The sequence below is a fragment of the Haemorhous mexicanus genome, chromosome 12 (genome assembly GCF_027477595.1).
Source record: "Haemorhous mexicanus isolate bHaeMex1 chromosome 12, bHaeMex1.pri, whole genome shotgun sequence".
NCBI classification, from domain to species: domain Eukaryota; kingdom Metazoa; phylum Chordata; class Aves; order Passeriformes; family Fringillidae; genus Haemorhous; species Haemorhous mexicanus.
The window spans coordinates 2,639,727-2,667,566 of record NC_082352.1 but is presented as its reverse complement, the minus strand read 5'-3'; the positions used below and the strand labels follow the sequence as shown (position 1 = coordinate 2,667,566).

General features: G+C 41.7%; 1 protein-coding gene across 2 annotated transcripts; it reads left to right on the top strand.

Annotated features, from left to right (window-relative positions):
• Positions 1–61: 61 nt before the first annotated feature.
• Positions 62–26,776, top strand: DYNC1LI2 (dynein cytoplasmic 1 light intermediate chain 2). Of its 2 annotated transcripts, XM_059857762.1 has the most exons (13): positions 62–204; positions 856–929; positions 1,348–1,464; positions 7,346–7,576; positions 13,676–13,842; positions 14,181–14,274; positions 14,874–15,009; positions 15,327–15,438; positions 16,115–16,174; positions 16,880–16,921; positions 17,361–17,478; positions 18,454–18,570; positions 23,744–26,776. In XM_059857762.1, exons 1-13 carry the CDS (start codon positions 110–112, stop codon positions 23,848–23,850), a joined length of 1,470 nt encoding a protein of 489 aa, XP_059713745.1. In that variant the 5' UTR covers positions 62–109; the 3' UTR covers positions 23,851–26,776. The 2 variants fall into 2 exon arrangements, with proteins under 2 accessions (XP_059713745.1, XP_059713746.1); XM_059857763.1 differs by lacking the exon at positions 856–929 and having other exon boundaries at positions 90–204.
• Positions 26,777–27,840: the final 1,064 nt, after the last annotated feature.

Sequence of the window (27,840 nt, the reverse complement as noted above, 5' to 3'; positions counted from 1 at the left end):
CCGGCGGGGCCGGCGGGGCCGGCGGCGCGCGCGGGCGGGCGGGGCGGGGCGGGGCGGGGCGGGGTCCTCGCGGCCCAGTGAGGTCACTCTTTGTGGCGGCCGCTCCAAGATGGCGCCGGTGCTGGCGGAGAAGAAGCTGCTGGGGCCGGACGGGCCCGGCGGGGCCGAGCTGCCCGGCGAGGAGGACGAGGGCCAGAACCTCTGGTGAGCGCCCGCGGCCGCCCGGGGCCTGCACGGCCGCGTGAGCCCGGGCTCCGCTGGGCTGAAGCGGAGCGCGGACTCTCGGCCGGTCGGGGCCGCGCTTGGGTCCCGCGGGCGGCGGCGGCGGGGCCCGGGGTCAGCACCGGGGGGCCCGGGCGTGCGTGACGGGAACCCCGCGGGCGCAGGGACGGGAGTACGGGGCTGAGGCAGAGCGGGGGAGCGGAGCCCGGGCCGCGGCTCTGCGGGACGTCCGCGGGGCCGGCTCCGGCAAAGGCGGTCTCGTGTGTTTTCGGCTTCTATTTCTAAAGAATGGTTTAAAAAATACCTATCGTGGCAGAAGGACATATATCGAATACAGCAATCGATTGTGATGAGAGTTAGTTGAAAAGTAATGTTCTGCAGTATTGCGGCCTCTTGCAAGGGTGGAGAACTTTAAATGTCCTTGCCTATGGTTTAGAAATCATAAAAGCTCTTCTCTAGAAGGTGGCAGGCTTGTGGTGCTTCAGAGTGCAGTTGGCCTGTGGCTTTGACAGCCCTGCTCGTCCACAGCCCGCATGTGCCGGCTGTGGGTGCGGATGTGCTGAGCTCATGGTGCTGTCACAGCCGGCTCGCTCCGTGCCGCGGGGTAACGCGGCCGCTCTGCTGCTTCCCCAGGTCCTCCATCCTCAGCGAAGTCTCCACACGGTCCAGATCTAAATTGCCATCGGGCAAGAATATTCTTGTTTTTGGTAAGTAACACACGCAACCAGTCGGGTGTTGGTTTGTTGCTTTTTTATTTATAGAAACAAAGTGTATTTCAAACACCGATTGGTGCAAACTGACACATGGGTTCGTTACTGTTGGGTTATGTAATTTGATTTATGGTCTTGTCTTGCGCTTGTAGATCTGCTTTCTCTTTGATTTCCACCGTTAGAGTTATAGCCTATTTTAAGTAAGAATAGAGAAAAAGATAGTTCTTCATTCTTATTGTTCTGGTATAAGCCACTGGATTTAGCTGAAATACTTAAAGGAGAACAGCAAGTAACTGTGATTCGGAAGTGTATAAGGATGCTTCTTATCAGTTAAGCAAGTTGTGAAAAAATCTTTTCTGTGAAGTCAAATGTAATTCTGAAGGTGTCTTTTTTTCCTCTACAAACTTACTGGCAGGTGATGATGGTTCAGGCAAAACCACACTCATGGCTAAAATACAGGGAGCAGAGCATGGCAAGAAAGGGAGAGGACTGGAATACTTGTATCTGAATATTCATGATGAAGACAGAGATGGTAAGTTTGTTTCAAATGCAATCTATTTAATTAAGTAGCTGCCATGATGTTTTAATAATTGTGGTTTGATGAGTGTGTTCTGGGCTACGCCCCAGTAGCTGGTTCAGCTGGTGGTGCTGGGAGTTTTGGAGCTGTGTCCATTTTTGTGGAGGGAAAGGTTTTACAGTCCATGTCTGTTCTCCCTCCTGCCCCTCTGAGAGCCTGACCTGTGCCAGGGGCAGGGCAGCTTTGGGGATCCCTTCTGGGCTTGGGGAGACCCCTTTGCTGGTGGTGACTTTGTAGCAGCTGCAGTGGCTTTGCTGTGGCTACTGTGTGACTAGAGAAAGGGAGGGATACATCCCTGAGAATTTCATGCTCAGCATGGATTTCTGGGCATAGGGTGTTTCTCATAGGGGCTGCGTGTGGAATTTTGGTTAGCTATAGCAGATGTTTTGCTTTAGTTGACTGAGTGAAGAACAGAACTTAAAGTCAGAATTAGTGTTTACTTTTCTCAAGCTGGGGCTGATCTCTTTGCTCTTTGCCCTTGTCTTTTTGTTGCTGCTGCTGATCTCTTGTCTCTCTACTGTATGGAGGGAGATTATGTCAAGAGACCATTTAAAAGCAGGCCTCATGATCAGCTTACTTGTATTTTTGAGAAGGTTGGGGACAGGAGGAGATGGGGAGTGAGTTTGTTATCTTTGCTCCTAAATGTGCTTCTGCTGATCTCATTTTGGGCAAGCTGCTAGACCTCCTTGGGTTGGTTTGTCTTTAAAATGGGGAATGTAAGTCTTCCTATTCATGACTTCCTTCAGTCCCCAGAAGAGGGAAGCAGTGGTGGTGGCTCATCCCTGTTCCTGGGAGCAAGTAGGGAGATCCTATAATGGTATTTTGAAACTGGAGATGCACTGAAGGCTTGCAGGAGTGATTAAGTGCCATATGTGACTGGTTGTTATGGAGATTGGGCCTGCACTCACGTGGCAGGAAGCTGCCTTTGGATGCTCAGTTAGGCACAATGAAAGGATGAGTACATTGCCATATCTTCCAGGGGCCTCCTTGCAGTTCCTGAAAATCTTTTGGGCTGTAATTTTAAGTGCTTCTTCAGGTTCTGACTGTAAGTGCTTTTCTACCATGCACAATCTGTTTTAGTACTGCATAAGCACCTCAGGGTGGAAAAAGCCCCTGTGATTAGGAGGGCTGAGACAGCCTGTGTCATCAGGGCTCTTGCAGCTTCAAAGGACATGCTATTACAAGCAGAAAAATGTTTGCTGTGCTATTTTTCCTGGTGTTATCTATCAAACCTCAAGTGTATCCCTACTCTGGAAATGTTTTGGGGCTATTCCTGAGTGGCTGAAAGTGATAAGTATTTGAAGTGATTAGGAGAGGCCTGTCATAAGAACTCAGGCAGCATTAGCAGGAAAAAAAGAGATCTTTTTGACTGACTACTGGCTCAGCTGGCCAGTTCAGGTCTTCATACATCCTCTAATGGGTGTGTTAGGAGCTAATAATACGTGCCTTTTTCCTTTCTGTCTCATTAGTGTCATCCACAAGCAAAATAAATAGCAAAGTGGGTCAGGACCTCCCAGCAGGCAGAGATAACACTCTTTCTTCTCTAGGACAGGTTTGGATTTGGTTTTTAAACTTTCTGTGTGCTTCAGATGAGTGTATGCTCATATCTAGATTGGGGAACAAAGGCTTTATAACTGACCCACAATTCTGAGAGCCATAAAGAACCTCAGGGTAGGCATTCAGGAGCTCAGGAGCAGATGAGTGGTTCTGAGGGTCTCTGCTTTTTGTTAGACTCCAACCTAGCCAAGACCAGATCACAAGGATTTCCAGGGATTCCAACACTGGTAACTGAAAGTCTGCAGTTGAGTGAGGTGATCTCAGCTTCTTTCCCAGGTGATAGAAGATTTATTTGCTCTCTTAGTCTTATTCTTCTTCATTTCAGATAAATTTACTCTGTCCAGGAGAAATATTTTCCTCATAATGCTGAGTCATTTATTATCTACTTCCCACTTCCCCTTGGAAACCTTAAGGAAAATCTGTGTTGTTTCCTATGCCGTGGTCCTCCCTCCCCATTCCTCTTCCAGGGATGTTTGAACCTGGCTGCTCCTACATCTCAAGTAGAATTTTTCTGGATTGCTGGATGCAATCTTAGTTTACCGTTACTTTCCTCCTTAAGATCAGCACAGCAATTAAATTGTTCTTTTCAGTTGTAGGAAAGTTCAGGAAGTATCTCTGCCTCGCAGGCCCCCTGTGGCTCACAGAAGTGCCCATGGACTGTGGTTTTCCATGTCTCTTGCTGGTTTCTTGGCAGCTGGAGGCACATGGGCACTGTGCTCTGTCCAGCTGTTGCAGCTCTGCCAGGTGTCACTGCTCAGTGTGACACATGGGCTTTGGTTCCCAGGGGTCAGGATACTTAGATTCCAAGTCTCTTCTGAATCTCTGTCTGAAAAGTCTCTTTCCTTTAAAATAAAAAGGTATCTAAAAAGATACCTTTTTGTTTTAAAGTTATATTTTATCACTATCCCAAATGCTGCCTAGGCCAAGGTATTTGCTCAAGGAGAGGTTTGGAGAGACCTGAGAAGCAATCCTGGGAGAGAGAGGATTCTCCTAAATCCCCAGCTACATTATCCTTAGAGCATATGGCTGCTCCTGCATACATGACACCGTAGTTCATCTGGATGAAAGCATTTATAGCACTGCCTGCAGAGTTAGCTTTAAACATTAACTGATCCTGGAGCTCAGGCCTCAGAGTCCTCCATTAGTGGAATTTCTCAGGGACTGTGGCAAATGTCAGGTTTTTTGCCTGTCTTTACGATGAACAGATTGTTTTTGTCTGTACTGGTTAGTCTGCTTTTGAGGACTGAGAACCTGAATTCATAGGAGGTAGAAGAGAAGCTGTGCACAATTTTCCTAAAGGATCTGTGTTTCCAGAGTAGCTTTCAGAGGCCCTTGCAGGGCCAGGGCAGAGTTACAGTGGGGATGTAGAGCAGAACAGGGAGCCAGACTGCATGGCCTGCTCTATGCTGTGTGTGTCAGCTGGAGCCACAAGCACCACAGGGACATTTCTCACCTGTGCCCAGTGTGCAGGGAAGAGGAGCCATTCTGGGGTTGCATTCTTGCTTGTAACAAAACAAAGCAGTCTTGGGTTTTTCCTCAGGTTTGGACTGGCTTCAGCCATATCATATACATATTCCAGCTGAACTGGTTGTTCCAGATTGAGCCAAGTCTTGCTGCTGCACTAGTTTCTAATGAGAAAATGGTCTTTTTTTTTTTTTTTTTTGTCAACATCTTTAAAATAGTTTTCTTGAAAGTTTTCTCCTTTTTTGCTTCTCTTCACAGCTTGAGCAAGGGATATGTAGTTGCCACTGATATCTTTTGAATAGATGCAGATGTAGTTGCAGATCACAGAATCAACCATGTGCAATAAAATTAATCAAAGCTGGAAAATCTTTTTCTGGACTAAAGGGATAATGGAATATTGACAGGATTTAGAGATGTGATTTTAGCAGCTTTTGTAATAGCCTGTGATAAGTTGCTCCTTCCAACAGGACCTGGTAATTGTTTGCTCTGGTTTTGTATGTTGTGTCATGGCCAGTAAGAAGGGCCCAGTTAACATTCGTGACTAACGAGCTTAATGTGGTGCTGACAAAGCTGAACTTACCACCAAGTCCTTGCCAAATTATGAGCACCCAGTGCTGTATTTTTGCTTTATGTTTTAGCAAATGTGAATCACAAGACATTCCTCTGTCCTATTGGAAAAGAGCAAAACCTTTCCTTTACGTACAATGTTATTTTTTTTTTTGGTAGAGTACATTTTAATGTGAGTGCAAGGCTTCCAGGCTTCCTAGCAGATTGACTGTGAGTGGTAGTTCCACCTGTGTTCTAGTTCCAGTCTGCATTCCACATGTTAAGCAAAAATTAAATCCTTCAGGGGAACAAAGGTGTATAGCAAACAATTAAAGCAATTGTTTTATCTAAGGTTAAAACAATTTTAACCTTAGATATTGGCTTTAAAACAAGACTTAGAAGCAGAGAATTTGGATAGTATTAATTTTTCTAACTTGCCAAGGTGTGAAAGTCTTTTCTGCAGAGTATTCCCCACAGGAGAATCCATCAGTGCTGCGGAGAGCTGTAAATTTGCATAAAGTATGGATAGATTTGCATTAGGTTTTCAAAACTTCCATTCATACACCAAGGAGACAGTTGTACATACGCAGTCCCTGTCTATTAATAACCTTTAGCTCATAGAAAGCTCACGGGGTTTTTTATTTACTGGGAGGCTGCTGCTTTAGGGCATGTACACAGGATGTTTCTAGGATGCAGAGAGTCCTGCACAGATATTTCATTTGTGCATTTCTGAGCTCCACAGGGCTTACCCCCACTGGTCACTGTAGAGTGAATCGAGGGGTGCAGCTGGCAGTGAGAGGAGCTGTAAGTTCACAGCATGGCTCTTGGCTTGTTTGTGTGATGGCTGATGTTGGAATGTCTTAGGACAGCCCAACAGAACTTAAAACAAATGCTAAACAGACTGCCACATACGGCACCTTGATGAGATGTCTGAAACTGGGCTGCTCAGTAATTTTGTCCAAGGCCTGATTAAACAGGTAGGATGTATATATCTGTCATCTTTTCTTCCTCCAGATTTCTTAGCCAAGCTTTTGCCTTTTTCTCTAGTCAAGAGGGGTGGATTCCTTCCCAGAATAAAGTTATGATAGCCATAGTTACTGGATTTATTTTGCATAGCTGAAAGATTCAGGACACGGAAGCACAGTGAGGCAGGGTAATTATGAAGCTCAGTAGCTGCTTTGAAAATCTGGGTTCTGCAGTGGCTGGTTTGCAGATCTCTGTGTTTCAGAAGTGACATATTGTGTATGTAGTGCAAGAGACTCACTGATCCCTCTGGATAGCTGTGGTAAAATAGGGAATCCTTAGGGAGGGGTACTAGGAAGAATCTAGAAGATAGAAACAATGAAGTTGTCCCTCTTCAGCAGGAAGTTCTGAGGATAATGTTCCCTCTCTCCTTCTCTCTCTTTTTTTTTTTTCCTATTTTTTTTTAATTTGGAAGAATTGGTTGTTCATGCTACCTGATATATCATTTCTGGAGGAAACTTCTTTTTCAGTTCTTATACTCCTGCCAAGAGTTCAGTTTCGGGGTAAAATGCCAGCTGTCTGACCCAGCTGATCCCCCTCTACTCTGCCTTGCATTCCAAGGAAGCATCCTGTCACTATCAGAAACACTTGTGGAAGAAACACAAAAGCTGCAATACCAGGTCATTTCCCCAGTGCTCATTTGGTCAGGAGCCTGCAGAAGGAGCCGGTGTTAAGTCAGTGTGAGTTAAGAGCAGGTGGCACAACCTTGTTGGGAAGGTGGGGAGTTCATCCTGTATTTGCTCCTCCCACTCCTGTGCTAGAAACTTAAGCTGCTTATTGCTGGTATCTTGTTTGCAGCTTAATTCTGCTGGGAAGTTTCTTGAGTGTGTGAAACCAGCTTATGTGTCTGGGAGACACCGAGGGCAGCGTTCATCCCCTGCTGGGCTGGGGCAGGGCCACCCCTTTGGACCTTACTTACTCATCCCCTGTGTTCTGGGCTCACTGTGCTTGTTTCTAATGCAGGAATGTTGTGCAGCGATTAAAAACTGTCCTGACAGCTGTCCTGAGTGAAAGCTCAAAACAGAAATTATTTTTTAAAGGAAAATGTTCTGAACCCAGAAATGAAAGCATTTCTGACTAATACAGGCATTTACACAAGAACCAGTCTTATAAATAAGCAGGCAGAGTGTGCTGGTAGCTGGGTCTGCTCCTTCCACTGAACACTGATGCTCTCACCTGGTCATTCCCAGCCTGGCAAAGCAAGCCCTGGCATCTGCTGGCTTCCAACTGTGCCTTTTCCTTTCAGATCACACTCGCTGCAATGTCTGGATCCTGGATGGAGACTTGTACCACAAAGGGCTGCTGAAGTTCGCCGTTTCTGCTGAATCCCTGCAAGACACCATCGTGGTCTTTGTGGCAGATATGTCTAGACCTTGGACTGTTATGGAGTCTTTACAGAAGTGGGCCAGTGTCTTGCAAGAGCACATTGATAAGATGAAAATTCCTCCAGAAGAGATGAGGCACATGGAGCAGAAGTGTAAGTCTTTGTGCATCCATACATTGCTGTTGGTTTTTTAATTAGCTCTCACAACATTTGATGGATTTCTTTCAGTCAGTGTTTTGAGAATGAGCTGGAAAAAATTTACTCTTAAGTTGTGATTGTAACACTAATTCAAATATACTGTGTTGGGCTTTAAAACAATTCTTCTGGTCTTGCTGTGCTGACAAAACATCAGGTGAATTATTGGTCTAGATCCTGAGCAATAGTGAGATTTTGATAATTTGATTTTTAAAAAGGGCAATTTAAAAAAATAACTCAATAAAATGACAGATTCTGTTTTTAAAAGATGGTGACAAAATTCAATGATGAAGTGAGCTGTCTGCTTTGCTGTGATATCTCAGCCAGGTCCCATTCCCATACTGTGCTTGTCTTACAGAAAGTCTCTCTCCCTTTGTTTTTCTCGTGGCTCAGAAGTGATTCTGGTTTCTGTGAACCTGGTGCAGCTAATTGTGTCTCACTACAGCCATTCCTACCCTGTGACTTTAGGAATGTTGTATAAATGAACCTTCTTTCCTGGCATATCCATGGCAGGATGGAATCTAGCCCTGGCAGGCAGTCATTGTTGCAGTATTGGATCCTGCAGCGCTTTCCTAAAGTAGCGGTGAATGTTTCCTGAGATTTTTTTTTTTCTGTTTTCATATTGAATTACTCCAAAATAAATTTCTTTAGTGGAAAAGACCTTAGCAAGTTCCAGTCCTTTCAGATGAAGTAGATTCAGACTGATCCTTTGTGCTTCCTGCTTTTGCTCCTGGTGGCTCTCTGTGCTGGAGTGTGGAACCCTTGCAAATATGGTCTGGTAGGTTCCTGAGCTACCACAGGGAGCAGTGTGATCTGTTTGACCTGTGACCACTCAGGTGTATTTGTATAGCTGATAATCCTTTCTGAATGTTAAATATTATGTTCCCAGAAGCCTTGTGCCTACAGCATACCAGCTGCAGTTTAGACTTAATGATTGAAACCACCCGGGTTTGATCATCAGGTTACATTTAAACAAAAAGTAAATTATGAGAGTTTTAAGGGGAAAAAATAGTGTGTCAGATTTTTTGGAGTGGGAAATGGAAAGGCAGTTCTAGTATCAAAATCCAGCACTTAACCCAGTTTGCACATTTGTGAGACACTGCAAATGTTATGACAATCCAAATAAAGGGCAAGTTTGTGCACTTAAATTTTCCTTTTGCAAAGAGAAGCTTTTCAGCCTTCCCTTCAGAGTGAACTCTGTGAAGGAGCTATGGCAAAGCTTGAGTGCCCTGTCTGAGGAACTTAAAAGGCTTTCCAATAGTGGTATCTTAGATAGAGAATTCTAAACTATCATAGAAACTCCTGGTTTGTTCTGAGCTCTCGTGGAGTCAAGGGAAGAGGAGATGGGGAAGGGACTGAGTTCCCCCATGCCTGGCTCCAGTGCCATCCCCTGGCTCAGGTGTGGCACAGAAGGCCTTGATGTCTTCAAATTTCAATCTCCTGTTCTCAGGCCTTGTGCAGGACCCCTGTGTCACCTGGACACATCTCTGGCTTCTTGCAGACTGTCCCTAGGGCCACCTCTGTGCTCAGAACTTTGGCCACCATGTCCTGTAATTCTCCTCCTGAGGAAAGGCCCATTGTAACTGTGTCAGGGTAATGCACTAGCCAGGGTACTGCACATATGCCTGGTGACTGCCTTGGGCTGCTGCCCATCCTGAAGCTACACAGCAAAGCTCTCCTTACTGAAATCCTGCTGCCTGTGCCTCCTGGGGTATGCTGCCACTTAGAAAAGGAAGTCACTGGCTTGCAACAGCCCAAATATGTAAAAACCAGGATAATAAAGTTCACATGATGGCAGTTGAAACATAGAAATGGAGTGCAGAGTGATGGGATGTGCTGAATTTAAGCCCCCTGCAGCATAAGACCACGTGGATGGATGTGTTTCCTGACTTCTCCGGCAGAGTATTCCCTTACTCCTGCCCTCCATCCCAAGCTGAATGACCACAGTGGCTGTCACACTCAGCACCAGGAACCCTGGGGGAACTCTGCCCAGTCCTGCCCCACTGGCATCCACTAGAAGTGCTGCAAGGTTGTTCCTTCTCCTTTGCTAAGGTGCTAAGAGTTTCCAGAGATGCCTTTGTTAGCTCACCCTTGTCAGTGCAGGTGCACTTTGGACTGCCTTGTCTCTGCTGGCAAGGTTTGGGAGGCCTTTCTGCACCCAGCCCTTGCTCCTGTGTTTGCTGGTTGAGATTCTGACTCTTGGCTTACCTGGCTGGGTGAGAAACTTCCCTTTGGAGTTAGAGCTTCCAGAGTGGGCAGCAGGACATATGGAAGCCACAGGCTGCCTTCTTGGGAATGTACTCAGAGCATTGCCTGCTTGCACCCACTCCATCACTGAGCTCCTCTGGGGGTTCCTTGCTAAGAGCTTGGCTAATGTGGAGTCAGGTACATAATGTCAACTATGTCTGTTTAATTCAGGCTCCATTGTGATAATTCATTATTTGAATAACACATATTTGAATAATTATTTCAGGGATGTTGCCTCCCTTTTTGAGACAGCAGAGCAGATATGGTGGTTGTCAGGAATCAAGAACTGCAGAAGGGGGGTGTGCTGGTAAAATGGCAATTACACCAATGACCTCTGAGCTGTTTGAAGCTAAAGAATTGAAACACAATAACATGTTTTTACAAATTGTGTGCTGTGCCATTCAAGCTGAATTAGTTTTAGATTGTCTACCTTTTTGCTTTTCTGATTTGACATAGAGCTGAAAGATTTCTAAAGCTAAAAGATTTTTAAAAAATAGTTTATTCAGGTATCATTTGTCTAGGAATTCTTTTTACAAGACTAAAATTTTTAATGATCAGTAAAGATAGGGTACAAAAAAAGCTAAAAGTGATTGTGAAACTTTGAAGAGTGTAAATATGGAATGATTGTCTCAGAAAAATATTCTTCATTTTTCTCATTTTGCTGTTCAGGGCCTTTGGGATTTATCCATTAAGTTGTAGCATTTGCCTGCATTTCCACTTTGCAGTTTAAGAGCGCTCCAAGCCTGAGCAAATTACTGTTGCTGGAACAACCAAATCTAAAATAATTGTGGGTTGCTGTCTCAGTGGTGCTTCTAGTCAATGCATGTCCTGAGTGATGGAGCAGTTTTGGGTGGAGTTACCCTGCACTGCCTCGTATGAGCAACAGCAACAAAACAGTTTGGTGGAACCTCGCTTTCATTTGCTGTGTTCGATGCAAAACTCTAAAGAGCCACAAGTTTGGTAGATAAATCAGCACTCTGTAGTGCAGGTGGGATTTTAATGGCACATCATCACCTGGTGAGAATTTTATTAACATAATAGGCCATTCTGAGTAGTCAGCTGTAGTGATGGGTGGCACATTTCCAGAGGAACTGTTGTTTTTCTGGCTTCCTATTTTATGTGCATCATCTTAGGGGTATTTCCTGTTGAAAAACCTTAAACTAAAGTAATTTTCACTATTTCTTAATAAAGAAAATAGTTGTTTTCCATACCATATGGAAGATGATTCCTCAATTAGAACTGTGGGGAGGAGATAATATTTGATAATATTCATAGCTCATTAGAAAAAATAAAAATAAAAGATTTTATGAGCTGTTTGGACGCACAACTTTATATCCATTAAAAGCCTGAGAACAAGGCTCAAATGAGACATAGCTGTGGGAGGTAAGAAAAAGTTTGAAATTTCTGTGTGTCAAGGAAAGTTTTAACTAGAGTGAGCTGCTTTATTACTTTGTGAGAATGCAGTTTGTACATCAGGGCATCTGACAGTGCCTGGATTTCTTAGGACTAAATTCTGAAGGGAATGGGGGTTGAGTGGAAGCCTGGAGCAGTGTTGAAGAGCCTGTTGCTGTCAGGAACTCCCACTTGTTCCTGAGTTCTGGTGGTGTCTGTGTGCTCAGGGTGCTGTAGTCAGAGGTCTTTGCTCTGGCTGGTACCTTCTGTCAACTCAGCAGTTGTTTGTTCAGAGCTGCCCCTGTTGGCCCCAGTGTTGTGTCCCGTTGCTCCGTGTCTGGCAGGGGTTAATGCCAGGCCAGGTGCATCCCTGGGAATCCACACAGAGCTCATCTCCACATGGAAGGGTGTTCTCCCTTCTGTGTGAGGTGTGGCCTTGGTGCTGCTGCTGGGTCCTGCTGGCTCCTGGGGAGAGAGGGGGCTGGGAGCTGTGGCTCTCTGGGGTTATGCCCTTCATTCCCATTCAGCAGAAATTCATGAGGATGAAACCATCAGACCTCTGAAATTTCCATGTTGCATTTGCTCTTATTTACATTTCTAAAATTCTTAGAGCATCTTGTGTTTTCTCATGTTGTTGACTGTTACTCTTTTTGGGAGAGGCCTTTTTTCCCCACATATGAAGGGGTTTATGCTCAGTAAAGAAGAGATTATTTTGCTTTGATATGAACAAAACCCAGGAAAGGAATCCTGTCTGATTGTGATGCTGTGGTAAATGGAGAGCTGTATTGTCAAGTAGTCTTTTCTGTGTGATTAAGTTAGAGAGACTCATCTGAACTGCTCTAATACATTTGGCCTCAAAAGTAAATAGTAATGGGAGAGCTAATAAAGGAAAGTGGCACTTCAAAAACTCCTTTTCTAGTTAAATGCTTTTGGTGAGATAATAAACACGTGGAATGTGCAGAATGTTTGATGGAATTTTGATTTGCTGTAGCTGACTAAGAAACAGTCCTGGAGACAGCATCCTTTGGAGCACTGCTGTTTCTTCTCCACAAGAAGGCACTGCCTCCCCATGTTAAAAGCAACTGCATTTCATTTTCACTTGTTTGTATTTCCTTGCACCCTGGCATATATTGAGTTGGTGATTGGAAGTCTTATGGTCTGTATTTAGCTTGGGGTTTTTAGGCTTTTCTCTGGAATGGAGTTCCTTTCCACAAGAATCACACAATTTTATATTTCAGCTAAGCATTGTAGATTGTGCAGCTTTAAATGGAAGAGTTTTCTGATTTGTTCTTCCTTCCACGCACCCATGCCATTGCAGGAATGGTTCCTGTTTTGAAAAGGTACCATGACTTCTTTTTACAGGGCTTGTGTAAGAAACTTCCCTGAGGTTTTACCACTTCCTAAAGCTCAAGAGGCTCATTGCAGTTCCTTCCCTGGTACAGAGGGTGTTCTGAGCAGCCTCTCTGTGTGGCTGGGCTGGAGACTGGTGGCTTTTCTAAGGAGTTTTCCTGACTGTCCCTACAGTCACTCTGCTCCCACTGTTTCTAAAATGAAGGAGCCTTTGTGGGAGCAGATCATGGAGTTTGCTTGGCTCTTTTATGAGGGTTCCTGATGGCTGAGTGAGGAGGAGGAGAGCCCAGGGCCTCGGGGCAGTGAGTGCCTGGAGCAGCCACATCCAGGACACAGGTTTAGCTGGTCTGTGGCTTTGGTCTTGAATAAAAGATGTTAAAGTGTAGATTGCAGCCCACATTTGATAAAGCACGTGTGGGTTCACAGAGCATTTCCAAAATGGCCTTAATACTATTGCCATAAAATTAAAATACTAATACATAAAAAACATCAAGTTTCCTCTGGACCCCACTGTAGTTTTCCAGAATGCAGCTGAGTCTCTTCACGTAGCCTGCAGAAGCCCTTGAGTCTGTGTTTATGCAGATAGGTTTTATGTTTCTAGCACTGGATGCCTGCAATAGAAATGTCAAGTAATAGGAACTAAAGTAATTGTTTTTAAGAAAAAGTGGCTGTTTCAGGTTGGTGTTTTCTGTGTACATTTGTGTTTTCACCATGCTTTCTTCCACAATAGGTACAAATTACAGGGTATAGGCTGTGTTGCTAAACCACATTTATGTTTTCTGTTGTCAACTGTCCTATAATGAAACGTTCAGGAATACGTGTTTTTGCAAATAATTGTGATTATTTATAATGACTCCAGATCCCACTTGATGTAGCTTCCTGTAAGTTTTGGTGGAGGAGTATTTTGCTGTTGGAAAGGGCAGCAAGGCCTAACTTGCATTCAGTTCTCATGTAGTATAAAAATAAAATTAAAAAACCCCTTGAGATTTCTAGGTAGTTGTAGATTAATTATGGTTTAAAAAGAGCTAGCTCCTTTGTTGCAGCCTAAGAATCTCTCTCTTTTAATAGTTATAAAGGAGTTTCAGGAGTATGTAGAACCTGAAGAAGGTTACCAAGGATCGCCACAGAGGAGAGGCCCCTCGTCTGGCCAGGAGGATGAACACGTGTCCCTTCCCCTCGGAGACAACGTGCTGACTCACAACCTGGGCATCCCCGTGCTCGTGGTGTGCACTAAAGTGAGGCTCTGCTTCTCCTTGCTGCCATGCTGGCTTTCATTACTTCTCTGTTAAAGACATGCTTTCTGCAGGCATGCAAAATGAATTCTGCTTTAACAGTGGAGGGATTTGTTCTACAAGTGAGCTTCTGCCATCGACATCAATTTTCACTTTGATGGAATAGCAATGACTTTATCAATTAAATGTTAATTACTTTAGTGTTTGATTTATCAGTGCTGTTTTAGAACCAGAGATTCAAAGTAAATGTGATGGGAGTGTGTAAGATTAAGGAAGGTGTTTTAAGATGTGCTGGGATTAAATGCTTGGGTTTTTCTGATTTGTTTTCCTGCCTCTCCCAGTGTGATGCAGTTAGTGTCCTGGAGAAGGAGCATGACTACAGGGAAGAACACTTTGACTTCATTCAGTCACACATCCGCAGATTCTGCTTACAGTGTATCCTTTTCTGTGCTGAGGAGATTGCCTCTAATCTGGAAGCAAGAAGAGATGTTTTCATGTTCACGTAACATTCGTCCAAGAAATTGCTCTGCAAGATTGCTTGGTATTTAGGTATTGCTTAGGGTATATCCTACACATACCCAACCTTGGGTACGTATGTATATAGTTTGTTTTTTCGAAAGTGTTGACAGATGTGTAAAATACTTTATAGTTTTTAAGTTGTGCGTGGGACTTGGACCTTTTGTTATTTTACAGAGGGTTTGCCTTACATTTCGTGAAGTGTTCTTTCTTGGTTTTCCCCTCAGAAATTGCATTTTCCATGTAAGCCTGAGATCTGATGTGTGTATTAACTTTTTGATTTTTTCCAAGTGAAGTAGGATGCAGGTTCCATGTAAGCCTGGGAGGATGGATAACTCCTGTGTATGTCACTGAAAAGTGCCACAAGCCTTGCCCTGTTATATCCCTGTCACCCCTGTATACTAAATGTCTCTTGTTTTGCCTAATTAGTAGCTATAAATCTATTAATTCCTGTTTTGAAATTCTTATTGTAATTTAGAAACAGTATATTACCTAATTTTCCTTAACCAGAAGCCCAGATGGGGCTGCCTTGATTTATACATCAGTAAAGGAGGAGAAGAACCTTGACCTGTTGTATAAGTACATTGTACATAAAACCTACGGTTTCCAGTTTACCACACCTGCCTTAGTGGTAGAGAAGGATGCAGTTTTTATGTGAGTCACTGGGACAAGCAGCAGGGTGCCAGGGGGGTTTATTTAGCACTACACTGCATGTAACATGGATATAAAATTAAATTGAATGGTATGTTGTTCAAAAACTTAGTATGCAAGTCTTGTGGAATCCCAAATTTAAACAGCAACTTAGTGCTTATTACTTGACTCAGACTATACCACTCCCGTTTTTGTATCCTTGGAATTTAGCTGAGTAATAGGGCTGATCTGTAAGAAAATTGCCTTATTTAAGTAGAGGGCAGTAAATAAATGTTCTCTGTAGAAGCTGCAGAAAAGGTAAAGCTCTATTCTCTTTACAGACCTGCTGGTTGGGACAATGAGAAGAAAATTGCCATTTTACATGAAAACTTCACAACAGTAAAACCAGAAGATGCATATGAGGACTTCATTGTAAAACCTCCTGTAAGAAAGGTAAAAAGGGGTAATTTCTTTCTGTACCCCTACAAATAGGTAGAGTTTGCTCGAATGGCTGCTAAGGACTATTAATATTGAAGAACTCCAAATATAAATGTAACTCTTTTTTTTTAATCTAAATATGTGAAATGTCAGGCTTTCATTTATTAGTTATTTAAAATACTGCAAGCAAACCCAGAAACCATTCACCTTATTGAATGAAAAGCAGTCCAGGAGTAGCAATTTTTACATTTACCATTTTTGCATGCATGGGGCAGAAACACACCCAGAAAATGGAGAATTCTCTTTAGGACATTTCCATTTGTTCTCACATGGCTTTGAGGTTGCCATGCAAAGGCAAAGCAAGTTGATCTCAGCTCATGGAAGAGATGCTGATGAGATCAATATCCAAACTTAAAAAAAGGAATGTGGCTACTTACCAAGTGCTCATGTCTGTAGGACAGTGCTGGCATCACTGTTCATCTACTCCAATATTTTTTATTTTGCAGTATTTTTTAATGGCAACTTCTTTAATGGTACTGTTATTTTAAATGTGAAAGACCAGTTTTTAAAAACAGTGAACAGTAGTCTTAAAGATTTGCCTCTCTCTGTTCCCTTTTGATCACCAAAGCATAAAAACCAGTTACAGTAATTTCAGTTTTTACTTATAACAACAAAATGTTGTGTTCAACAGTTAGTCCATGATAAAGAGCTGGCAGCAGAAGATGAGCAAGTATTTCTTATGAAGCAGCAGGTAAGAATGGAAGAATGAAAATAAGTCATTACTATGTAAGATTTCACTTTAATTTCTCCCTTGTTATTGCCTTTAGTTTTTCATTCCTCATTTAAATCACCAGGTAGCTGTTTCTCAGCTTTGCAAATTCAGATGTAATTGTGAAGTAAGACTTTATTCTAACAAATGCAAGTAGGAAATATGGTCACTTAACTTGGCAAGTTGAAGGGAAGATATGCTGAAAACAGAAAGAATGTACAGGTCAAAGGAGAAGAGGAAGAAGAGACTTTGTATTTCACCACACAGTTGTATTGATCTGTGAAAAAGAAATACTTTTAAAACCTAACATCTGAGCATTGCAGTTTCCTTACAGCCAGAGGCTTGAAAGACTTTAATGTGTCAAATTTGGCTATGCTCTATAGTTTAAAAAATATAGCAATAGTTCCCTATCCAGTGATTATAAATGTCCTGGAGGTTACAGACTGGGGTGTCTGTGGTTCTGGCTTTGACTTCTGGGCTGGCTGTGTGAGACAAAGGCCCAAAGCTTATTTACTCCTTGCAGTCAGTCCTCTAGAGGCAGAGTGGGGAAATATGGAAATATCAAAGGGGAATCCTGTAAATATCAGGAAAAAGATCAAGTAAATTTATGGTTACTCAGCTTCACTGTATTTTATTCCTCTGTATTCTTTAAAATATATTTAATATGCTAATATGTTGTTTTTGCAGTCATTCCTTGCCAAACAGCCAGCAACGCCTACAAGAGCATCAGTAAGTAGATCCAAGGAAAAGAGTAGGAGGTGTTTTGTTTCCTTGTAGGCAAAAGGGAATGATTCTAACCTGCAGAGATCCAGTTTTTATATTTAAATGTAACCTACATAATCTCCCCAAGCTGCAGAAAGGAAATAAATAATGAGGCAGTATTTTAAAATGTTGCTTATGAATTCACTGGATTATTGAACTGAAAATTTCCATTGGATTATTGAACATTGGATTGGATTATTGAACCTAAAATTTCCTGCCATGATTCAGCCTTTCCTGTAGTGGAGGCACATTCCCAAAATAACTGATGTTTTGGGTGCTTGTTTGTTTTCTCCAGTGTGCATCACTACAGTGTCAGTAGAAAGGCTGAAAAAGTATGTGATGTTAAACTTGCTTAATGTAATACTTTGAAATTCTTTTCTGATGTGTGTGATTTGGACTTTTTAAGGAATCTCCTGCAAGAGGCCCTGCAGGATCCCCAAGGACTCAAGGCAGAGCTGGTCCCGCCAATGTACCCAGTGCCTCACCAATCACATCAGTTAAGAAACCAGATCCAAATATTAAAAGTATGAATGAGCATTTTACTGTTCTATCATGTGTTATTTCCCTTAACATGAATCCTCTTCTGTAGAAAGATTTGGGTATTTATTCACTAATTGTATAGCTAGTTTAATAACAGAAATGCATTTATGACATAACTTTGGATTGGTTTTTTTTCTTTTCTGGTCATTTGTGTGACTTGGAATAGAGTTCTGTAACTGCCAAGCAGTCAGATAGAGGTCAAATGCATCCTAATTTCCTTAAATTGCCTCAATAAATTTATCATGGATCAGGTGGATTATTAGGGTGGAGACTGCTCTATGAACAGTTTTATACTTCATATCACTTGTTCTGGAATCCACAGCAAACCCTGTTCCACTAAGTCCTCTCTGGAATGTCATTTGCTGTAGCAGATGGAGTCACTTGGAAATGAGATCTTTCCCTGACATGCAGCTCCATGGTATTGAGGGGCTTCTTTACCCTCTGGGCATTAAGAAGGTCTGCAGGGCCAGTGTTGTTTTTTTGTTGTGCACTGTAGGGCCATGCCTCGCTTCCAGGGGGTAAAATGCCTTCTGGATCCTGTCTCATTGCTGAATTGCCACGTTTGGATTTGTTAAAAGCAGTGTGGCATGAAAGGCTGTACTAGAACATCTGTGCAGGTTGTTAATGGGCTTATCAGTCTACGAATTTCAAGTCTGTACTTAATAATCTTGCTCTTGGCTTTTACATTTATTAAAGACTTAAAAACGTACCAATATTTAGATTAAAATTTCATTACACCCCCCCCCATCATTTCAGAAAAGCAGGAATGTGCATTCAGCCATCTCTGCCTATGCCAAGGTATGCAAAGGGCTGGGGTATTTGAACTGAACCAAGGACAGACTTCCTCAGAGCTCAGGTTTATTTCCTTGATTGGCAAGAGATTTGTATCTATGTGAAAATAGGTTATCATTTACCAGCTCGCAGTGTTCTGTGTAATCTATATTTGTTTTTTTCTTTAGATAATGCTGCAAGTGAAGGTGTCTTGGCTAGTTTCTTTAACAGTCTCTTGAGCAAAAAGACTGGCTCTCCTGGAAGTCCTGGTGCTGGAGGAGTGCAAAGCACAGCCAAGAAATCAGGTAATGGGCTTGTTATTGCAGCGTGTTTTTAATAGTTTATTTGGCTCCTTGGTCCTTGGGTGTGTCTCTTACACTGGTCAGGAAAGTGACAGACCTTGACAGATGGCAGGACAAAATGTCTCTAAAAGAAGAACTAAACTACTGCTACATCACAACTCCAGGGCTTCTGTTAAATTCTGTTAATTTTTAGTGAAGTTGCACTGCTGGGATTCCAGTGACATTTGAGTCTTGATCACTATGCTGAAAGTGCTGATTTATTTTTCAGCTTCAGAATTCCTCCCTTTCTTTTCTTGATGCTTCACCGTTGCAAAAGAGATGCAGTTCTTTGGGTTTGGGCTGGAGTTAGCAATTAAACGATTGAAATCTCCCCAGAGTTCAAGCTGAAATGAATCACTGCTTGTGACAGCTTGAAGTTGTTCACTCATTAATTATTTAGAATTTTATTGCAATCCAGCACAGCTGATAACACTGACAAATGGGTGCCTTCTGTGTGTGTGCTGTGACTGCAGTGTGGGAGATCCTTGCTGATAAATAATGCAGCAGTCCAGTGAAAATGAACTGGTTGGTACCTACCCAGACCTTGGTGGTGCAAATTGCCTTGTCCACCTGACAGATGGAATTTACTGCTTTGATTCTTTGACTGTTTCTGTTCAATACTGGCATTCCCATCACACTGAATGTTCAGGAGCTTTCCTCCCAGAATTCTTTACTATTAAATTATTGATAGATACACTACTTCTGATCTCAAGCTTGTGCAATCTTGTGGGTTAATGGTGATGCCAAACCCACAGTTCCTCAAACTCAGAGCTGAGAGGGGAAGATATGGCTTTCTGTACTGGAAATGAGAAATATCTACTCCCAGCCACACTGATGGCTCTGTCAGTCAGAGAGCCAAGGCAGTTGGAGTCTGGGTATTTTTAAATTTCTTTTTAACTGGGAGGGTTTATACATGACATTTCATGTTCTAAAAGTTCAAAAATGCCTAGGATTGGATTTACAGCAAGTCAAGTGTGATTTTTGTGTGTTTTTTTTCAGCATGATGAATCCTGTAATTTTGTCTTTATTAAATTTAATTATTATGAAGATAACAAAAGGGATTTGTATTATATATTATTTCCATAATAATAGTGTTTCCATGTTACAAAAACACTGAACTAATTCTTTCATAATCCAGAATGCCCTCTTCAGTTAAACACTGAAAGGTGTCCCCTGATTCATCAAATGCAGCTTCATGTTTTACTTACAAAGTCAAAATAACTTTTATAGAAATAGAACTGGAATTATTTTTAGGTGGTATTTCATGCATGCTTTCTACCTGAAGCAAAATCAGTTGGGGAGTACCTGGCTAGTGATTAAAAATCAAACTCAGAAATAAAAGCTGTAATGTCACCTTTCCAGGAAGCCTATTCCAGTACTTAATTCCTCAGTTACATTTTTCCTTTGCCCAGTCTTTCTGAATCCCAGTACTTTTGGTCTTGTTTGGGTGGCAGTGGAGCTCAGTGTAGCCCCTTTGTGTTTGCATCAGTGTTTGGGTTTGAAAGCTGTTCCTCTTGGCCTGTGACTTGTGTGTGGCCTGCAAGAACAGATTTGTGTGCAGGCCATGTTGTCTGGCTGTGACAGTTCTGTCCCCTGGCACTCTGCTCAGCCCGTTTGCTTTGTGCTCAGAAACAGCTGGGGGTGGCAGACAGGGCCCTGCCTGCCCTGAGAAGGGTGAGCTGATCTGTGCTATAGATGTGTGCTGTTCACATCTCTCAGGGGAACACGGGGTTGATCTCATCTCTGTGACACTGAGCAGGATCTTCTATAACAATTCAGCCAGTTTAATACATTTTATGCCTCCTGGAAGGAGGGTTTCTAGTCTGTATCAAATTCAGTATCTCAAAAGCTTGTGTGTTTGCCTAATCATTGTTTTCCGTTCTATCATCATGCATTGCTTTGGTAATTTATGTAAATAACTTTTTCCCCAATCCTATCCTTCCAAATCAATTGTTGTGTCTTCAGGCACACGTACCTACATATCTGCTCTCTTCAACAGCGGGAGACAGTAGATTGCTGAATAAAAGTACTGACCAGTGCAATGGATAATTAATGGGTAATTTTATGAATTAAAATCCATTAATTTTCTCTGAAATATCAAGCCTTTTTTTTTTTTTAAAGTTTATTTCCATGAAGGTGATGTGAGGTAGGATATCGACCACTTCTCCCTTCTGCACAGGACCTGTTATCCTTTCACAGAAATGTGGGTGGCTTGGCAGAACTTGTCAGGACAGACCCTGTTGGTTGTTGGGCTTGTAGGTTGTTCTAAGCACCTAAAACATAACTGCATTTTCTGGAAAAACTGCTAAACTAGTCTGTAATGGGCTGTACTCTATGAGTCTTCTAGAACACTCTATGCCTTCCAGGACTTTTGAAGATAACAAGCTTTTTTTGCCTTTTTTTTTTCCTTGTGTCAGCATAAACTTCTAATTGGAATAGTTATTTTCTGTCCTGAAACATGTAAAGACAGCAATCATATATCCTTCCTTAACTTTGATTTTGACAGACTAAATTAGACAAGTTCTCTTCTGGTCTCCTGCTAGAGGCTGAGCTCTGTTTTCCCCACTAGTTTCTTCATTAGTTCCCATCATTGGCTTATTCTTGTCCTGAACACGAATGATCAGAATATTGTACTGAGCTCTGCAGATCTCCCTCGCTGTAGTGCCTGCTGCAGCAGTTCTCTTTCTTGGGTGGAAGTGCTTCTCATGAATGATCTCAAGGTTGGCTTTTCTTGGCTACTTTGAGCTGGCAGCTCCTATTCCTTTCCTGGCTGTGGGAACAGAACAGTTGGCTTTCACTCACAGAGGAAGGTGCCTGTTCTTGTCACCTGCTGTGCTCATACCTTACGTGAACCAGTGGAAGATTAAACTGTGCTGAGAAGGTAAGGGCTCCTCATGCTGCTCCCTGAAAAGCTCTTGTTGGGTTTGTGAGGTACCTGGTGCTGGTGAGAGCAGAAGAGATGACCTGTTCCTTTGTGGAAGAGTTGAGCAGAACATCTTGGAGAAAGCATTATTTCCAGCAGCATCCTCTGTGCGAGTAAATGTGCTAAAATTATCTCTGTAAGCATTTCAAATGTCTAAACTGTTTAAAGAGCCTGACATTTTCAGAAGGTTGATGACAAAAATATTTAAGCTTTAAAGAGACCATCTGTTTCTGTCATAGCTAGGAATAGCCTGAGGTTGAAATGTTGAGATTCTGTCCCAGCATGAGAGTGACATTGTGGGTCTCAACAATACTGGTCAGCCTCATTGATGGATTGGTTTCTACTGTGACAGTTCTTACCTGAGAAAAATCTCTCTTTTGGGCAGTGTCATGTCCATTTTTCCTGCTGTGCCATGCTTCTTGTTTGCCTTTGTTTCTGGACTCTCTTTGATGTCTAGACTGGGATAGTTCAAAAAACTTCAGTTGGTTATTTCTGTGGTGGATTATTTTTCTACATCTGAACTTCCGTAGTCACACAGTTATTTCATTTATATTCACAAGAAGATTCTTGCAAATTCTAAGGCTGCCTTCCCTCTCTATTCCTGTACAGAGGATAAAGAACTCAGGTTCCCTGCTCTCACTCTGTTCTAGCAAGGGGAATTGCACAGAACTGGGGGCATGTAATTGTCCAGAAGACATCTCACTGAATGAGGCAATCACTCCTTGAAATTTATAGGGAAACTGAAAGCAAGTGTCACTCTCATTCATAATTGAGGGGAAACTCTTATTTTCTTAAAAACTGCTCCCTGTAATTTCTCCTCCTTTGGAAGGTGCTCCCCATGGAGTTAAAGGGGAGTATGTTCCCCTGCATTGGGAGAGTTTTTCCTGTCCACATGAGGTATTTGCAGGACACTGCTTGGAGTTATTTTGGAGCCCTAAGGAGCCAGTTCATCCAGCATAAAAAACAAAGTCATAGTTTTTGTTTAGATCTGCTCTTGTTTAAGTGAGGATTTTGTGTGGCCTTTAATGTTTTAGGGTTTATGCTTTTTAAACTCCCAGGTCTACACAAACTCCCATTAGTCTACACATGAAGTGTTTTGTATTTTAAGTTCTGTTACAGTGCATTAATTCATGTACTAACTCCTAAGTTTTGCTTAAATACTCCTACTTTGAGTAGATGCTGTGTCAGGTGCTGTGGCTTATGACTAGTGCTAAAACCTTCCTAGTGATTAAAGGTAAACTTTTAACTTGGTTATGTCTTTGTACTTTGGAAAAAACACTTGAATCTCTACCAGCCAAATCTTGCCTTCTTAATGTTTTCAGCATGTACCCTGGAAAAAATCCACCTAATATTTCACACACATTTGAGCTGGAAAACAGATGCTTGTTAAATTCTTTGGCTATGTAAGGAAGCTGTACATGGTTATATAATCTACTTTTTGTCTAAAAATATAGCTTTTTAATCTTAAATGGTTGTATGCTCCATGCATTAGGATGTATTGTTCCAATTTTGATGATGAATTTGTCTGTGGGTTTGTAATTTTCAGAAGCACTGAAGTAAGCTGATTGTTCAATTAGGGAATTGTTAAAAAGTTTTGAGTCTAGTATAGAAATGTAAGATATGCCTTCCCATGAAATACTTTAGTGTGTCTGGTTCCAATTGAAGAAGTGCTTTGAAATGCCTGCTTGGAGATATTACATGAGTATGCAATTTCTGTCCCCTTTTGAAGGGAAGCTTGTCTGCAGATAGGAGAGTTCTTCCTGTTACTTATTTCATATTCAAATGTGCATGGTACAAGTGCAACCAAATAAATGGGATTTCTTTTTTAGCAAGTGTTCTACATACTTTGTGCTTTAAAGTTGGGTTTAAATAAAGTCCTTGCTGTCAATGCCAATAATAGAATTGTGTATGGTTGATTTTTATGGAAGATTAAATATAGTTATTTTTAAATGTTAGTTGCTATAAACATATCACTGTGCTTTTTCCTGCTGTGTAATTCAGCTTTTCATCTCTTTAAAGTGAATCAAACCTGAGTATCAGTCTTTACACAAAAAATACCCTGCATTGTGCCAGGCTCCATGGCCTTGGGAAGGTGGCAAAATAATGAGAAATAAATAATATATTGTCATCTAAATGTGATTTATTGAACACTTGTGCTTCTTGGTTAAAACATTTCATTGAAACTCAATTGTTTTGTGTTCTTTTTCTCTCCAGGACAAAAGACAGTTTTGGCAAATGCTCAGGAGGAGCTGGACAGGATCACTCGAAAGCCTGACCCCATGGTAACAACAAACTCTCCTCCAACAGAGAATGAGGCTTGATGGGCAGAACAATGCAGATGTAAATGACCAAATAACTATGTATAGTGATCTGATAAGACCAGGAATTTTCTGCTATGGCAGATGCTATCAGTTTTCTCGGGGCAGGGGAAATGAGCTTACTACATCATTGCCTTGTCCCAGTAAAAAGTGCACATTCAGGAAGTTTGCATATAAAATCCCTCTGTATAAGATAACCATTTAGAGTTTATATAGGGCAATTCTTTTGGTTTGGAGGCAAAGCAGGTGCAGCTGCATTTCCTGTTGTGAAGAACACAGAGAAGCAAAATGGAGAATTCTCAAAAGTACTACTGACTGCACACGAGGCAAGGAAGAGAACTGAAACCCTCTTTCAGAGTTTCTGGAATTGGCTACTTGTATGTTTGCAATGCATTATATTCTTGGAGTGGTGGTGGTGGAACAGCATTAACTGGGGGAAAGAAGCCAAGGTGGGGAATGGAGCCCTAAAAGGGGAAACGGATTTGGGACAGCGAGAAACCAGAATGTTGGATTGACTGGAGAGGAGCAATGTTGTCAAATCCTGTGTTTCACAGGGGGTAAATAGTCACTGTTTTTAAAAGACTGCTTTACATTGGAGAATTCCATGCCAAACACTAAGAACCATGGGAATTTATTCTTGTTATAAATCTTGTTTTAGTTTATAAAGAAGTCTTAAGAGTGTGGATGCCCTTTCTGGTGTAGCTGACAAAGGGAGAAACTAAACTTGTTTAGCTCCAAGTGCCTGGCACAGTATGTGATGTGTCTTTAGAAGGTGCTTGAACTTATTGTGCACTGTAGTACAAACAGTCACTGTTTGGTTTTATTTGAAAAACAGTAGTTTGGCAATTTGTATTTAATTTTAAATCCTGTTTTCTGATAGCTTCTGCCTTTTTTATGCCAAGAGGCTGGCCTATGAAGAATGGTGGGTGATGGATCATTTTCCCATAATGAAATGTGCTACAGAACACTCTCAGTATTTTTCTTTCTTACTGTTTTGTAACTAAATATTAGCTACCAAGCTAAAATGGATTCCTGCCTTACACCTATGGAGGTTTTTAAAAAAAACTTTCAAGGCCCTAGTACCAACCACATCTGCTGCAGGTGCAGCAAACTCCAATTCTGAAGGTAACCTAAAAAGTATGAATGTGTACACGATGGACATCCTGAAGAAGTTGTTTTGTGTTTTCTTTCATGTAGCATTTCATTTGGAAAGATGGGTTGTGGTTGTCCGTTGCTCTAAGGGAGCCCTGTCCATGGTCACATAAACCCTCATTCTGTACAAACAAACACAGCTGCAGTGGTTACTGAAATGGCACTTTGATTTTATACACAGTATGCTTGTTTTACATGGACACACTACCAGAAATTAAAAAGACCAAGCATATTCTGTGCTCTTAATGCTGAAGGGAAAAACCACAATTTGAATTATACAGAGTTTACTTTTTATTGATATGAACTTGTTGTACTAAATCTGATGTCTGGATATAACTTCCCTAATATATATTGTTACTTTAAGATACAGAATTAGACTGACCACTAACACAGTGCTGGGTGTTAACCTCAACTCCTATGTTACAGCAAGAGGCTGTTCGTGTGAGTCTGTCTAGACATCTAGAAAGCTAAGAGTATTTACTTGCCTCTTTGACAAACATTATCATGAGTATGTTACTTGTGCCAGTTTTGGTTTTTTTTGGGGTTTGTTTTTTTTTTTTTTTTTTTTTTTGGTTGAAAATACTCTATTTTTGGGTTTGGGGTTTTTTTTTGGTTTTTTTTTTTTTTTACTTTTTTAAGAAATGGTATGACCTGAAGTTATACAGTTGTCTAGATAACAGTTAGACTAAGACTGTGGCTTGCTGATGGTGACGTGGATGCACTTTCTGGTGTAATGGGTGCCAGTTGCAAGTGAGCACACCAGAAGTAATTACACACTGTCCTACTGACACTGAGAAGTGAGATTGGAGACTAAACCATCAAAAATTGGACAAGAAAACTAAAGTGTGTGATTGTAATGGCATAGTTTGAAAACCTCAGTCTGAAACTGCCTTTTTTTGTCATCTAACCTGATAAGCACTTTTCTAGCAATATGGCTAAAACTTACGATGGAAGTATTTTCCATAAGTATAAAAATGTTGAGTATACTAAAACTGATCAAAACTGTTACTGTGTCATAACTTACCAGCTTTGATGAAAGACAAAACAGGGACAGATTTCCAGTTTCTAATTGCAAGTGAATGCTCCTAGTTTACTGAAGAGAGCTGTAAGTAATGTAGCATCCTGTGGGTGCCAAAGTCTGCTGGCTTTGGTGAGCTGCACAGTTGTTATTCTGGTGTCTTCAAGCATTGGAACCAAAGGCCAAATGCAAACAGCCTTTACATTTTCAAGTGAAACTTCATTTTATTTGCAGATACACTTGTATGGTAGACTGTTTAAACTATTATATGCCTATATTTATATGCATTATAGTGACTGCATCTACTGTTCATGTTTAAACTAAGAAAACAAAAAATGAAAGCATTCAACTTGAAGCAAATAGAAAACTTTAAAGATTGGCCCTCCATAAAAATGCTGTGGTTATGCTGCTTGATTTTAAGTTTGCACTTTTTTTATTGGCATTAAAAAAAACAAAACTGTTTAAACTGAACAGAATTTCGTATTTTATTTAATTTAACTACGTTGAAAGTGACTGCTCTGTACATCGTGAACTTAACAATATACCTGCTGTAAATGAAAGTTCACTGTCCTGTATACTAAGTTTATAAGTTTTTCTTCCAACTTACAATTAGGACTGCAAATGTATGAAACAAACCTTAGTCCACTTGTATGGCTTTAACCAGGTGCAGTATGCAGTCATGTGGAACCTTGCTTTCTAGTGCTGGCAAAATGAGGACGTCTTTAATTACTGGCTTCAATAAACATGAATCCAGACTGCTTTCTGCTGTGCTTTTGTCTGGGAGATGCCCTCCTGGAACTGTTTGTGTGGGAGCAGGGTGTGGGTAAGCTTTGTGAGCAGGAGGAGCAGGTTGGCTGTGAGCTGTGTCCCTGGGTTAGTGACAGCTGCCAGGCAGGGCTTGGCCCAGCCCCTGCCAGTGCCAGTCCTCTGGAGCTGGGAGCTGTGTCCTGTGCCAGTGGAGCAGAGCTGTGCTTGGGACAGCTCACAGCACAACTGCTTTGGTATAAAATAATGTATTTCATGGGGCTGGGGAGACAGCTGTGTGCTTCACCAGCTTCAGATGGATGTTGTGGAATACTGTTCCCAAGCACAGCACTGATCCTGAATTAGCAGGATTCAAATCCAGGCTATGGGAAGTTTAAGGAGTGAATTGCTGGAGTGTTGAAAATCCCTCTTCTCTGCCAATAGTCAAGTGTTCTCACTTGGCTGGGTGTAAGAAGAGCTTCCCAGTAAGCACAAGAAGGAGTGGGCATTTAATTAGGATTCTGCTGCTTGTTTTCATTGTTTGTTTCATTTCATATCAACTGGATGCCTCTGTTCCCCTGCACAGATTGAAGTTCCAAGTATGAATGTTGAGTCACTCTGCCTCTGAAAAACAAATCAGCTAAGCTTTGGCTTTCTGGAATATAATTTCTCCAGAAGGGAATCCTTATGAGACCATGAAACAATTATAATTTTAGAATTGCCATAATGTTTTTATTATTTCATTAATGTGAATAATCAATTTTAACCCTTTAAGATGGGCTTTAGAAAATATTTTTTGAGTATATGAAGACAATTCTATTATATTCTATTAGTTTGGGAGAAAACCAAGTGAAGACTTCATCTTCAGATGAGGTGAAGTTGAAAGGGACTTTGGAAAGATGGTGACAATGGATGGAAATGGAAGAACTTATAACTCTTGCATTACTTTGCTGCTCTTCAGCTGTAATTCATTTCTTTCAAAGCAAAACATCCCTAAGTTAGGGGGAAAAAATTGGGATAATAAGGCTTTGGTGCAGAAAAATCTTTCTTAAGGCTGATTTAAGCTTTCTAAGCTGCTC

What these genes read in the sequence shown, in the direction of transcription:
- DYNC1LI2 (XM_059857762.1), top strand. Translation starts at nt 110, where the DNA reads ATGGCGCCGGTGCTGGCGGAGAAGAAGCTGCTGGGGCCGGACGGGCCC. An exon ending in TCATGATGAAGACAGAGATG is followed by an intron (nt 1,465 to 7,345) that starts GTAAGTTTGTTT and finishes TTTTCCTTTCAG; the next exon opens with ATCACACTCGCTGCAATGTC. An exon ending in ACCAGATCCAAATATTAAAA is followed by an intron (nt 17,479 to 18,453) that starts GTATGAATGAGC and finishes TTTTTTCTTTAG; the next exon opens with ATAATGCTGCAAGTGAAGGT.